This window comes from Pseudophryne corroboree, chromosome 5, assembly GCF_028390025.1.
Source record: "Pseudophryne corroboree isolate aPseCor3 chromosome 5, aPseCor3.hap2, whole genome shotgun sequence".
Classification (NCBI taxonomy): domain Eukaryota; kingdom Metazoa; phylum Chordata; class Amphibia; order Anura; family Myobatrachidae; genus Pseudophryne; species Pseudophryne corroboree.
In genome coordinates this window covers 202,862,355-202,876,651 of record NC_086448.1, presented here as the reverse complement: position 1 = coordinate 202,876,651, position 14,297 = coordinate 202,862,355, and the positions used below count along the sequence as shown (strand labels likewise).

At 45.5% G+C, this 14,297-nt stretch overlaps 1 protein-coding gene across 4 annotated transcripts in view; it reads left to right on the top strand.

Annotated features, from left to right (window-relative positions):
* Positions 1-14,297, top strand: part of MPP7 (MAGUK p55 scaffold protein 7) — a 681,636-nt gene that overhangs the window by 422,696 nt on the left and 244,643 nt on the right. For all 4 annotated transcript variants that reach the window (XM_063922017.1, XM_063922018.1, XM_063922019.1 and 1 more), the window contains one exon: positions 8,263-8,343. In XM_063922017.1, coding sequence (XP_063778087.1) covers positions 8,263-8,343 — 81 coding nt within the window. The remainder of the gene's footprint in view (positions 1-8,262; positions 8,344-14,297) is intronic.

The window sequence follows — 14,297 nt, the reverse complement described above, 5'->3', positions numbered from 1 at the left end:
GCCAGTAAGCTTGTCTGCACATAAACGTGCTGGAGTTAAGGGCCATCTACAACGGCCTGCGGCAGGCTGAACATCTTCTTCGCGACGGCCCGTCCTGATTCAGTCGGACAACATCACAGCCGTGGCGCACGTAAACCGCCAGGGCGGAACGAAGAGCAGAGCGGCGATGGCGGAGGCCACCAAGATAAATCGCTGGGCGGAAAAACATGCAAGCGCTCTGTCAGCGGTCTTCATTCCAGGAGTGGACAACTGGGAAGCAGACTTCCTCAGCAGACACGGAGAGTGGGGTCTTCATCAAGAGATCTTTGCGGAAGTGGCAAGTCGTTGGGGACTTCCTCAAAAAGACATGATGGCGTCTCTCCTCAACAAGAAGCTTCAGACATTTTGTTCCAGGTCGAGGGACCCTCAAGCAATAGCAGTGGACGCACTAGTGACACCGTGGGTGTTTCAGTCGGTCTATGTGTTCCCTCCGCTTCCACTCATCCCAAAGGTATTAAGGATCATAAGAAGAACAAGAGTTCGGACGATACTCGTTGTTCCAGATTGGCCACGGAGGGCCTGGTATCCGGATCTTCAGGAATCACTCACAGGAGATCCCTGGCCTCTTCCTCTCAGAGAGGATCTGTTACAGCAAGGGCCGTGTGTGTTCCAGGACTTACCGCGGTTGCGTTTGACGGCATGGCGGTTGAACGCCACATCCTAGCTAGGAAGGGTATTCCCGGGGAAGTCATACCCACTCTACTCAAAGCTAGAAAGGAGGTAACGGCGAAGCATTATCACTGTATTTGGAGAAAATATGTGTCTTGGTGTGAATCCAAGAAGGTTCCTACGGAGGAATTTCAGCTGGGTCGTTTTCTCCATTTTTTGCAAGCAGGTGTGGATGAGGGCCTAAAATTAGGCTCCATTAAAGTGCAGATTTCGGCCTTATCGATTTTCTTTCAAAAAGAATTAGCCTCACTTCCAGAAGTGCAGACCTTCGTGAAGGGCGTGCTACACATCCAACCTCCGTTTGTGCCCCCTGTGGCACCATGGGACCTTAATGTGGTGTTACAGTTCCTTACGTCACATTGGTTTGAACCTTTACAAAAGATAGAGTTGAAATTTCTCACTTGGAAGGTGGTCATGCTATTGGCCTTGGCGTCCGCAAGGCGTGTGTCTGAATTAGCGGCTTTGTCTCACAAAAGCCCCTATCTGGTTTTCCATGAGGATAGAGCAGAGTTGAGAACTCCTCAACAATTTCTGCCAAAGGTGGTTTCTTCGTTTCTCATGAACCAACCTATTGTGGTGCCTGTGGCTACTGATGCTGATTCCAAGTCTCTTGATGTAGTCAGAGCTTTTAAAATTTATGTAGCCAGAACGGATCGTGTTAGGAAAACAGAGGTGCTGTTTGTCCTGTATGCGGCCAACAAGGTTGGCGCTCCTGCTTCTAAGCAGACTATTGCACGCTGGATCTGTAATACGATTCAGCAGGCTCATTCTACAGCTGGATTGCCGGTACCGAAATCGGTGAATGCCCATTCCACTAGGAAGGTTTGCTCATCTTGGGCGGCTGCCCGAGGCAACTCGGCATTACAGCTTTGCTGAGCAGTTACTTGGTCGGGTTCAAACACTTTTGCAAAATTCTACAAGTTTGATACCCTGGCTGATGAGGACCTCATGTTTGCTCAATCGGTGCTGCAGAGTCATCCGCACTCTCCCGGTCTGGAGCTTTGGTATAAACCCCATGGTCCTTTTGGAGTCCCCAGCATCCTCTAGGACGAAGGAGAAAATAGGATTTTAATACCTACCGGTAAATCCTTTTTTTCTCTTAGTCCGTAGAGGATGCTGGGGTCCCAGTGCGGACTCTATCTGCAGTAATTGTAAATAGTTATTGCTTATGTTGCACAAAGGTTGTGCTTTTGGTAAGGGCCAGCCTGTTGCTGATCTCTTTGGTTCACGCTGTTAACTGGTTTTAGTTGTGTACCATGTTGTACGGTGTGTTGTGGTGTGAGCTGGTATGTATCTCACCCTTAGTTTACAAAATCCTTTTCCTCGAAATGTCCGTCTCCTCTGGGCACAGTTCCTATAACTGAGGTCTGGAGCAGGGGCATAGAGGGAGGAGCCAGTTCACGCCCATTAAAGTCTTAAAGTGCCCATGTCTCCTGCGGATCCCGTCTATACCCCATGGTCCTTTTGGAGTCCCCAGCATCCTCTACGGACTAAGAGAAAAGGATTTACCGGTAGGTATTAAAATCCTATTTTTCCTGATACTCCCATAAAACGGCCAGTTACCACCCACAAACGTCCGCTTCCTGTCAATCACCTTGCGAACACCCGTGCAATCTAAATTTTCGCACCATCCTGTCGCTGTTTGGCAACTCGCCTGTGCATTGCGATGCATACACAGTAATTCGATAATCGGCCACTGTGCGAATTCGCACAACAGCGATACGGTCTGAATCTGGCCCACAGTTAGCAAGGTCCATTATGTTCAAAGTGCTGTAAGTGGTAATTGTATAGTCTTATTTATCTCCTGCAACAGTCATGTCGTCTTCTGTGGAAAAGCGTATTTCATTTTGCCTTGTTCATTAAAGGGGTTGACGTCAGAAAGAAATCCTGTCTCACAACAGACCCTGCAAAACATTAATTCATGCACTCATAGGGCCTTATTCAGAGTCCCATGCTATGTCTGTTTCGGACACAGTTGAGCATTAGTTTTTGTTTACTGCACATGCGTCTATGTCGCACCTTGCATGTTTCCAGATTGTGGGCCTGATTCAGCACAGGGCGCAGAGCAGTGATCGCACGTGGGGCCATGGGTGAAGTTAGGAGTGGAGTGGAGAAGTTACCCATAGCAACCAATCAGCTGATAACTATAATTTTCAAAGTATATTCTACAAGGTGATTTGTTGGTATGGGCAACTTCTCCACTTTATAGAAGGCTTGAAACATCTCATCCAATCCCACTGGGGAGGACAATTACAGGAGAGCAAGACGCATCAGCCATGTCAAGTTGCCATGCCATTCAGCTACTTCGTGTCCTGGCATTTTCAGTAAACCACCGAGCAACAAATGATCTTTGTGGCGGCAGCTGCTGTTGTTGGTGAAGCTACGCTCTGCTCCTGGAGAGGCTCTCAGTCTCTGCCCACTTTTGTAATGGCGCTGTGCATGCAGGATCCCAAACAGCATGGATTTACTGAGGGGAGATCATGTCAAACAAATCTTATTTACTTTTTTGACTGGGTGACTAAAGTATTACTGTAGATCAAGAAGTGGCTGTAGATGTAGGATATCTAGCATGAAGAAAGGCTTTTGACACTGTCCCACATCACAGGCTGCTAAATAACCTCAAAAGCTTGGGATAGGATTCTAAGATGCTGAATGGATAAGATCTTGGTTGCATAATAGACAACTGGGAGTTGTAGTAAATGGAGTGCAGTCTAAGGAGGGAAAGGTTACCAGTGCAATACCCCAGGGATCTGTACTTGGACTAGTACTTTTAAATATCTTTATTTGTGATGATGCAAATGGTTTTGATAGGAAAGTATTTCTTTTTGCAGATGACACTAAGGTACATAACAGAGTAGGTACATCAGAAGGAGTAAAACAAATGGTTGATGACCCACTTATACCTCACAACATTTTGGTGAGGAGATTGGGATCCCCTTCTCCACGTGATACTGAAAAGGGGGTGTGGCCCTGGTAAAATAAGCCACACCCCCTGAATGAGGCATTTTTGGGGAGTGTGCACATGACAATAGTTGCCTAGCCCTCTGGCAACTATTGGGCTGCCCCCAGCCTCCACTGTTCATGCAGCCATTCACTTCCTCAGCCACCAATGCTGCTTAGTCCCCCAATTTCCCGCCCACCCGAGGGACACCTCGAATTGCGGGACTGTCCCATTAAAATCGGGATGGTTGGAAGGTACTGTTGGTAGACTAGAGGAATGGTCAAGAATGTGGCAACTACAGTTGAATGCCACAAAATTGCTAAATCATGCAATTGGGTCTTAAAACCCCAAAGGCTAAATATAGTATCAAGGGTACTGTAATGGAAACTACTGAGGAGGAAAGGGATTTAGGAGTCATTATTTCAGGTGACTCAAAGACAGGTAATCAATGTAACAAAGCAATGAGAAAGGCAAGTCATGCTTGGGGGCATAGGAAAGAGGAATCATCATCAGCAGCAGAAAGAAGTAATAATACCACTGTATAGGACATTGCAAGGGCCTCATCTAGTATACTGTGTTCAGTTCTGGAGACCATATCTTAAGAAGGATATAACTACAGTATCAGTCAAAAGTTTGGACACACCTTCTCATTCAATGGTTTTTAATTATTTTCTACATTGTAGATTAATACTGAAGATATCAAAACTATGAGAGAACGCATATGGAATTATGTTGTAAACAAAAGTGTTAAATCAAAATATGTTTATATTTTAGATTCCTCAAAGTAGCCCCCTTTTGCTTTGATGACAGCTTTGCACACTTTTGGCATTCTCTCTTTTACCAGTGTTTGGGAGCAAACGGTCGATTGTCCTTTGCTCTCAACCATTACCAGATATTTATTCCAACCAGCCAGATCTGGCATATGATGTAGCTGATAATTGTATAGTGTGTGCCCCACTATACCCAGAAAGACTAAAACATCTTAATATGTATGTCGGCGGCATCCTGCTCCCCCCCCCCACGCAGACTAATTCTATCCAGCGTGTACCACATAGCCTAATTCCAGCCACGCAGCCCGACTCCTCATCCACAGTGCGACTCGCTGCCGTAGCCCGACTGCCCGCCCGCAGTCATACTCCCGCACTCGCAGCCTAACTAAGCCTCCCGCTGCCTGTCTAAGACCTCCTGCAGCCTATCTAAGCGCCTCCCACAGCCTATCTAGACCCTCCTGCATCCTAATTACCACCCGCAGCCTAACTTCCGCCCAGCACATGATGTGTCCGGATTAAAAGAGGTGACGGATAATCGGTAGTGTACGTGTGTGTGTATATATATATATATATGTATATATATATATACCTGTATTTGTGTGTGTGTGTGTATATATATATATATATATATATATATATATATATATATATATATATAAAATAATTTTTGTTTTTCCTGTCAAAATTCAGTACAACTTTTTACACTGCTGTTATTTTTGTTTCCTGTAAAACCTGCTTCTGCAATCTGATACTGCCCCGTTAATGTTTATCATAGGTCACAAAAGGAGAATTTGCAGCAGCACCAATGTGGAAACACTGCAACTGCATCCCAATGTTCATTTATCTGTCTCCGAGAGGGTGGACAGCTTTCTTCATTATAACAAATGATGTCTGAGTGGATGAATGTGCTTAGTGTTCGTTGCCAGAACATTATGTTAACAACGTGCAGGCATGAGTTATTTTATCTATAGCCTTCACAGGTATTAAAGAGGTTACAGTAACATGCGGTTTGTAAGCCACGCCAGGAATCTATAAAAGGATCTTTACGGTAAAGCATTTTAAATCCCACCCCACTTTTCAGTACATCCTAAAGTTGGAATACACAAATGTATACATTTCTGTATAGTACTATTTATTTAGCAATCAGGTCAACAGGTTCCACGTTCTAGCTGTGAGTGAATTATTCAATGAAATAGGTTTTGTCGCAAACTGTTATTTATTGGGGCTTCAGAAATACCATAGTGTTGTTCAGACATTGAATTAGAGGATTCACAGTTCATACTTTTAGAGTAGGCTTATTTACATTCTGCGCTGGCAGCCATAAATGAATCACTGTAACGTGTGTTGTAGACACAGCCGCCTTTAAGACAAGTTTAGACCCCCAAGACTAAATTTAATTAAATAGATTTTTAACCAACTCTATACAGGTTTTATAGGATGTTTTAAGATTATAAAATAAGATTTCATTCATATTTATGTTCTGTTTTACCAAGCAGTACATATTTTCTTTATTCCTTTTCACTCTCTTCTGTTTGGCAGATACCCAGATATATTGCAGCTGCTGCCTGCTATTAACTTTTTATTATAGCAGCAAGGAAGCGTTGGCTTTGATCTTTGAGATGATTGGTCCATAGGGCTTGTACACGCTGACATTGAGAAATAATGGCTGTTTAATTCCTGTTCTTTATCACCCTCATTTACAGGTTTTGTACAACTGATTAGGTGTCCTCTTCACGAAGGGTAGCGCAGTGAAGTCACAAGCAAGTTATAGGCCCTACACACTGGGCGATAATAGTCAAAGATATGAACGATCTCGTTCATTAATGAATGAGATACCGTTCATATCTTTGAGTGTGGAGGCACCAGCGATGAACAATGCGCGGCCCCGCGCTCGTTCATCGCTGGTGCCCCGTCACCTGTGCATGCAGGCCAATATGGACAATCTCGTCCATATTTGCCTGCGCTGCTATGGAGCCGGGTGACGGGGGGGAGTGAAGAAACTTCACTCCCCCCGTCACCTCCCCCTCGCCACCAGGTCGCCCGTCAGCCGTATCCGCCGTAGGGCAGCTCGGCGGCGGATCCCTAAATGTGTAGGGCCCTTTAGACTTAAGTAAAGTGACTTGCGTCATAGCAGCTAATCACATTATCATAGTGCAGTTGGTGGAACCTGGTGATGGGAATGGTTTCATCACTCTGGGTTCCACTTATTGCTTTTCTGTCTGGTCTGGCTTCAGACTTTATAAGGAGTCCGGGAGATAATCCACTATATCGGGGATCTCCTGGGTGTCCAAGGATAGTCAAAAGAGTATGCTTCCAGAAAGTATTCTAATAGGTCTGTTTACTAAAAAGGGCTTATAGCTGCGCTGCCAAAGAACATATAGGATGATTTCAAAAAAATTCCATGTTGGGAAATTTTTTACATTTAAATAATAACGCATCTTTCCTGTCATTTACTTCTGCTGTTGCCATTCTGAGAATGACCATAGTGAATGACTGTTGCTGCCACTTAAATTGTTAGGCAGCTTTCACCAGAGAGACTCTGTGACAGAGAGGGATTGATAGAGAGAAACCCTATATCCGGTGAAAGACATTGTGCTTTTCTCTAATGAATAAATAGGCCTGAAAGTGTTTCCTTAAAGTCTACAGTCTGTGCAGCTTAGTGTAATACATATATTTATACAGCTCTCCCATGATTGCTAATGCTTACACTGCAGGTAACACTGACATCGATGAGGACAAAACGCTTGTCTGACAGGGTGAGCATACACGTACAGTAGTGTGACTTGTTATTTTCTGGACACTGTTATGTTTTATAGCAGGTACTGTATTATCACTACATTGAATGCATATATTCCCTCTGTTATTCTAAACGCTGTACTACTTTAGTTGTACATTTATTTGTTCATACTGTGTTCTCTGGGTCTGGCCAACCTGTGAGTCTCCAGCTGTTGTGAAACTACAAGTCCCAGCATGCCTTGACACAGTTTTGCTGTTAGGGAATACTAAATCTGTTGCAGGTCATGCTGGGATGTGTAGTTTGACAACATCTGGAGAGCCACAGGTACATGTGACAACAACTTTCCTGTATCTACCTTCAGCAACAGTATTTTATTTTCTAAATGTGATTAATGCTGTTTTGTGTGGGCAAAGCTTGTTTAATATATATGAATCTATGACTAGAAGAAGCATCATTAAAGCAATGAATAATGTAGACATTCTGTGCCAGTTCCTGCCTTTGCGCTCTCATGTTACTAGCTACAGCGCTGTGAATGGGTCTGTTGGCTGACATGCCTTGTGCTTGACCTGGTTTTACATTGAAGGTCCGACGTAATTACCGTGTGTATAAGCAAAAGGTAAAAGGCACAGACAGTTTCACTCTTACCTGAGTCCTAAACAGCACATCCTCTGTGAGATATTGGAAGCGATGCAGATTTTACCACCTCGTTCAGAAGCAGCTTTTTAATTTTAATTTTAATAGACAGTGTCAAAGCATGATCCATCAGTTTTCACAAGCGAGCCTTTGTCTGCAAGCAAAGAGCTATTCCCTTAAATGAAGTGCACAACTTTACCCCTGTATCCATAAATCAGAATGTGATCTGACTCCAGTGCCAGATACGATTACTTGCGTTAAACTCAGCTGAAAGAACTGGCTGGAATCCGGTCCACTGAGGCCCAAAGCAGAGAACTAATGATTAATAGTCTGTTTTAGTTCATGCTGGCTTCTGTTTTGAGCACACTGGAAAGCAATAATCTCAAACAAGATAGATTCTCAGTTGTCACTGACGCACTGGGTGAGGCAACGTGTGGTTAATGCTTTTGGTGTCAATCCTGTCTCTTTCACAGCTGGCTGAGGAACTGCAGAGCAAGCCGCTGAACAGCGAGATCAGAGAATTGTTGAAGCTGCTGTCAAAACCAAATCTCAAGGTGAGGACATGTTACACCTGCAAGACAGGCTCATACTGTCCATTAGCTGTGAATTAAGAGGAAAGAAAAGGATTATTTATGTGGAAGTTGGTATTCTCTTTTTCAGCATTCTCAGTGTACTTTTAAGGGAAGATGAAATAGACAACATTCCTTCATCCATCCCAGAAAATAATACGGTTGGCAGACTGTAACCCTTAAATTATAATGTTGTGACAACTTTCAGCCACTGTAAAAGAGAGAAGGTGTTCGTCAGAGGAGTTTTTGTCCATATGTGGACATGTACTTTGGCGGGTCACCTGAGGTGAGATTAATGCGTGTGTAACCTCATGGCTTGCATCTCAGGCATGAAACTCTTTCCCTGCTTTCAGGCATCTCTACAGAGTTGTGACTAAAGGCTGAGAACCAAAGTGCACTTCACGGCCTTGTGCTCCCACTTTGGAGGTTCAGATAGACTAGTCATATTTAGCCATCCTGAGGAACTGTAGTGTGTAAAGCTGGTTACTATAGCTTACATGGGATAAGTAAAAAGAAATGCAACAATAACAATGATACCAGGTTTGGCTGCTTAACGTTTATACATCAAGCTTCCGGGGCTTTGATGCGGTTGGCAATGCCATCTTTAGATGGCGTTGGCCTGTAGAAGCCTTTGGGCCTCTTTTGCATTTCCCTGCTGAGAAGGATCCAATCGAAAATGCGATGATTGATGCATCCCGCCCAGTGTCTCTTAATATTGTTTGTTGATCAGTAATCTAAACCCCAGTGCTCCTTTCTCCATATGTAGTCTAAAACTTTCTCTTGCAGCTTGCACTTTGCCCCCGGTTTGGCTGCTTTATATATGGAAGCCAACTTGGCCTCAGTCATAGATTCAACCCACAACCCCTTGAGGACTGCTGTGCAGCCAACGCACAACAGATCCTATATTTTTTGGCACTACCACTCACCACTAAAGTAGCACCTTCCATGGCACACAGCCACAGATGACCATGACCTGCTTAAGTTAAAGTGGTCCATGAGAGTGGCAGCACTAACTCTTTTGAGATGGTCATTGTACCTATGTGTCCGGTTAACAATTTTTTCCCTTTCCTTGCCATGGTATGAGTAGTAATCAGCAAATAATATTGCTGCTACCAGCAGTCCCTTAAGTAACTTAAAGGAACCCAATGTTTTAAAGCAGCATTACTCTGACTCACAGTCTGACCTATTTCACAAGTCATTGCAGGGCCATGACACATCAGACATTAGGAAGTATCCGTTGCTGATTTATTCTGAAATTTGTTGCTAGCAATATTGACATAATGAGGCATATTTAACTAGGGGTGAGGCTACAGAAGACCTTGCAATCGCTGGGTTTTTCCTGCAGGTGCGAGACTTTTGCTATTCTGTTGGGAGAGTGCAGTGCTGGTTGCGTGGGTGTGTGCAGTGTCAGAAGTGCAGCTGGGTCTCTCTGCAGCATTGGGAACATACGGATGCACTGTACAGGCTGACTTTTTTTTTTTAAAGAACTTTCCCTCCTGCAAGATTTTTCCTTCAAAAAACATTTTGCAACCACATTTTTTTTTTATTGATTACTGTACTGTGGGAATCGGGAGTGTGCGTAACCGCAGTAATTCAAGATTAGCTGCAAGGTCTACACATTATTTTGCTATCAAAATCCTGCAGTTGATTGAATATGTCCCAATGTCAGCTGAAGAAAATGATAACTGTAAGTAAATATTTTTATAGTAGTATAGTCTGAAGCATGCACATTACATAATGCAAAGTATCCGGTGCCATGCTATATAGGGTTTTTGTTAATTATATGGGCCCATAAATCCCCAAACATGGATTCTTCCTCTATCTGCCATTCCAGGTGAGAATTCCGTTATCTTGCACACAGTGGGAATGCTGACACAGCTGAAGCAGTCTCCCCATTACCTCTTCCCAACCTCTCTTATCGCTGCCCAAGTCTTATCGGGTTTATTATAATATGTGTCTGTTTTACCATCAAACTGCTGTGGGCCATTGGAGTAGTAGGATTTCTGAAGAATTCCAGCATTAATACACAAAGATACAGTAGCCGGGGCTCCAATGTGCCTCCTCCACAGTGTGCCAGCACTATTACACAAAGCTACCCGGGCACAGTCGTGCATTTATAATTAATAATTACCCAATATATTAATCTCCTGGTGTACCTATCTCTAATTGCTCTTACGTCCTATGGGATACTGAGAATCCATTTAGTACTTGGGATATAGACGGGTCCTCTAGGAGCCATGGGCACTATAGAAGTTTGATTAGGTGTGCTGGCTCCTCCCTCTATGCCCCTCCTACCAGACTCAGTTTAGAAAATGTGCCCAGTGGAGTCGGTCACATCTCTGGAAGTTCCTGAAGAGTGATAATGCTGATTTATCAACAGGAATGAAAAGCTATACCTTATACACACTTTAAATACACTTTACGCTGTTAGCGTACAGAGTCCCGTACCGTGTACGGACTTTGCGTACAAACGCCGCGCTGACTGTACAAAGTACACACAGCGCGTACACACCCAATGAATACACTTTAAACCTTATACAGCAATGCCAGTGATCGCAAAATACGCGCTATAGCGCGTTTTTACGCGCTACAGGAAGAGACGTACCCGGTTTTAAAAAATGAGCGGGTCCCATAGGACGCGCTGTGTATCACTGCACCAATAGGAGACTCTGTCTTCCCATCCAATCACCGCCGCGCCTCCTCATCCAATCGCCGCCGCATCTCTCTATCCGCATGCACCCAGAAGGCCCCGCCCCCTACACCGCGCACACACATCACACCGGGGGCAAGATGCTCCGCTGAAGCTGGTCTTCTATAAGTCCTCTTGTGGCGGTGCGGCCCGCCTCCCCCCCCCCCCCGATCACCCGCTGGAGCCTCAAGGGAGCCGGACCGAGTGAGGACGCCCCCCCCGCCGATCACCCGCTGGAGCTTCACGGAGCCGGACAGAGTGAGGACGCCCCCCCCCGCCGATCACCCGCTGGAGCTTCACGGAGCCGGACAGAGTGAGGACGCCCCCGCCGATCACCCGCTGGAGCTTCACGGGAGCCGGACAGACAGTGAGGACGGCTCTGCGGCGCGCTACACACTGTGCTGCGGGGATGTTGAACGCCGGTGACCGGGGACTGTGCTTGCTGTGCGGAGGGGTGAGCTGGACTTACGGTGGCGGCAGGGGGGCTGTTCATATCGGTGGGATGGCGGAGATGGGGGCTGCATGGCGCCTGCAAACAGGTGTTAAACGCAACATTTTTGTGGTATGGAGTGGGGGTGAGGCGAGAGGGTGACAGTGCTGCTGGTCTCTGCAGCATACAGGACCCTTGATACAACCACTGGATTCGAGTCATGCTGCCTGTAATTTATGTGCTGACTGATCAACTTCAGTGACACTCACTGTGCTGTCTGCCTTTGTTGGTTACTGCTGGTTGCTGTTGGTTACTGCTGGTTGCCGCTGGTTACTGTAAAGGCAGCCAGCACAGTGAGTGTCACTGAAGTTGATCAGTCAGCACATAAATTACAGGCAGCATGACTCAAATCCAGTGGTTGTACCAAGTGTCCGAAGTCGTCATCAGGATGTTGGCATTTAGTATACCGACACCAGCATCCCGATCGCAGCAAAGCCGACAAGAGTGACGAGTGCAGAGGGTACCCTAACCTCCCATCCCTAACCCTCCGTTTCCCGCAGCCTAAACCCAACCCACCCCCTTAGTGCCTAACACCTATACCCCCCCCCCCCCCCCTCTGCAGCCTAACCCTCCCCAACACCATATCCTAACCCCCCCCCCCCCCCTTCCCACTTGCACGCTAAACCAGTGGCGGCAGTGCATACTTCCCTTCAGGATCCTGACTGTCAGGATATCGTTGCCGGGATCCTGATCACCTCTGGATGCCAGTGTTGGTATTGTGGCTGCTGTCAGGATTCCGGCATCGGTATTACGGCTGCTGGGATCCCGACAGCCAGGATCCTGAATGCATACTTCCGATATGATAACAGCCCAGCAGCATTGTCACCCTCCCTCCCCCACAACACTTTTGTAGTGTCTAAATCCAGTCTGGGGCTCTATTATAGCGGCACCATAAAGCCATTACATATAGAAAATGTATTATTTAATAATGTTGTCCTGTTTTTTAATCATATAATTGTTAAGTGCTCTACCTGGCGCAATGTGAATAACGTGCTCTGCCTGGCGCAATGTGAATAATGTGCTCTGCCTGGCGCAATGTGAATAACGTGCTATACCTGGCGCAATACGTATAACGTGCTCTACCTGGTGCAATGTGTGGCGCAATGTGTATAACGTGCTCTACCTGGTGCAATGTGTGGCGCAATGTGTATAACGTGCTCTACCTGGTGCAATGTGTGGCGCAATGTGTATAACGTGCTCTACCTGGTGCAATGTGTGGCGCAATGTGTATAACGTGCTCTACCTGGTGCAATGTGAATAACGTGCTCTCCTTGGCTCAGTGTGTATAGGAGGTTCTACCTGGTGCAATGTGTATAAGCGGCACTACTGTGTGGAATAATGTGAATTGGTACTATTATGTGACCACGCCCCTTCCCCACGAAGCTACGCCCCTAAAAAATTCCAGCGCGCCTTCGGCGCGCACTGTCACAGTTTTCAGTCTCAGTGCGGGAGAACCAATTCTCTTTCTGCCACAAGGTCACCAAAATGTCTAATTACATCTAAAGTGCGGGGTGTCCTGTATGCTACACAGCCCAGCAGCATCGTCACCCCATCCTCCCCCTTGCACCCCTTTTGTAGTGTCCAAATCAAGTTTGTGTTTTTATGTTTGAATCATTAATAAGACTAATTAAAACCTTCATTCCGATGGGACCCAGAAAAGGACAAGTAGGACCCCAATTTTTAAAAGTGAGGGGTCCCTGGGACCCACTTTTTTTTGGTCTCAGCGCGATCACTGAATGCAATGCGATACTAATACACTTTAAACCTTAGCAGGGAAAGAAAGACACGACACCAGTCTGTAGTTAAACCACTGGGTTCCGACACCACAGCGTATTATTGCTGAAAGGGGGTTACAATACAAACAATACAATACAACAGAATAATGGCTACAATCAATGGTACATACGTGAGTGGATTTGCCGCGCTACCCAGATCTGGTCCTCAGTCATCTGATAGATAACTTTGTGAGTCTTGTGTCAGACCAGGCCTGCAGCAGGCTCTCTTTATACAATTCTTCCAAAACTTAACACAATGGATACTGTAATCTCTTTGTCCATTGGACACAGGATGGTCATTTACAGTACAGGAGAGGTCATAGGTCGGTTTGAATAGGTGGGTGATGTCTGTTCCAACTGCTCTTGTGGGTGGTCTCCTCTGGATTCCTGCCGCATACATAATGTACAGTAAATACAGTTTATATCTATATTCTGCTCCTGCACATAACTATCCGCAGGAACATGCGATCTTCCTCAAACCAATCCCGGAATATTACTCTTAAAATACCCTACAGCTGGATACCAAACATCACCTTATAACCTTGTTCTGTCCCCTCCTATCCTGTAAAGGTGAATCCCTTTGTTCTGAAACCATTTAAACTGCTGTAACTTGCTGCTGTGATGCAGGGAGGCTATGTGTAAAATGTGCACTATTTGGATTAAATATGTAATGTGTTTTGATGGCTTTTCCATGCGTTCACAAATTCTACCGTTAATACTCATACCACGCGCTAATACGCAGGTCCGCGGGAGCGACCATACGCAAATTGCGAATATGCGCACGCACGACAGAGCAAGTACGCGCACGGAGGCCATCTGTGTGTAGTTTGTACGTAATGTATGTACTGCAATATTTTTCGACTTTGACAGTCCACCCTTTGGCAGTCACCAATAACTGCCACTATCTAATCACTAAACAGAAAAATATCTATACAATATCTACAGAAGCTTTGATGATCGGGGAGAGTTGTAGGTGGGAAATGTA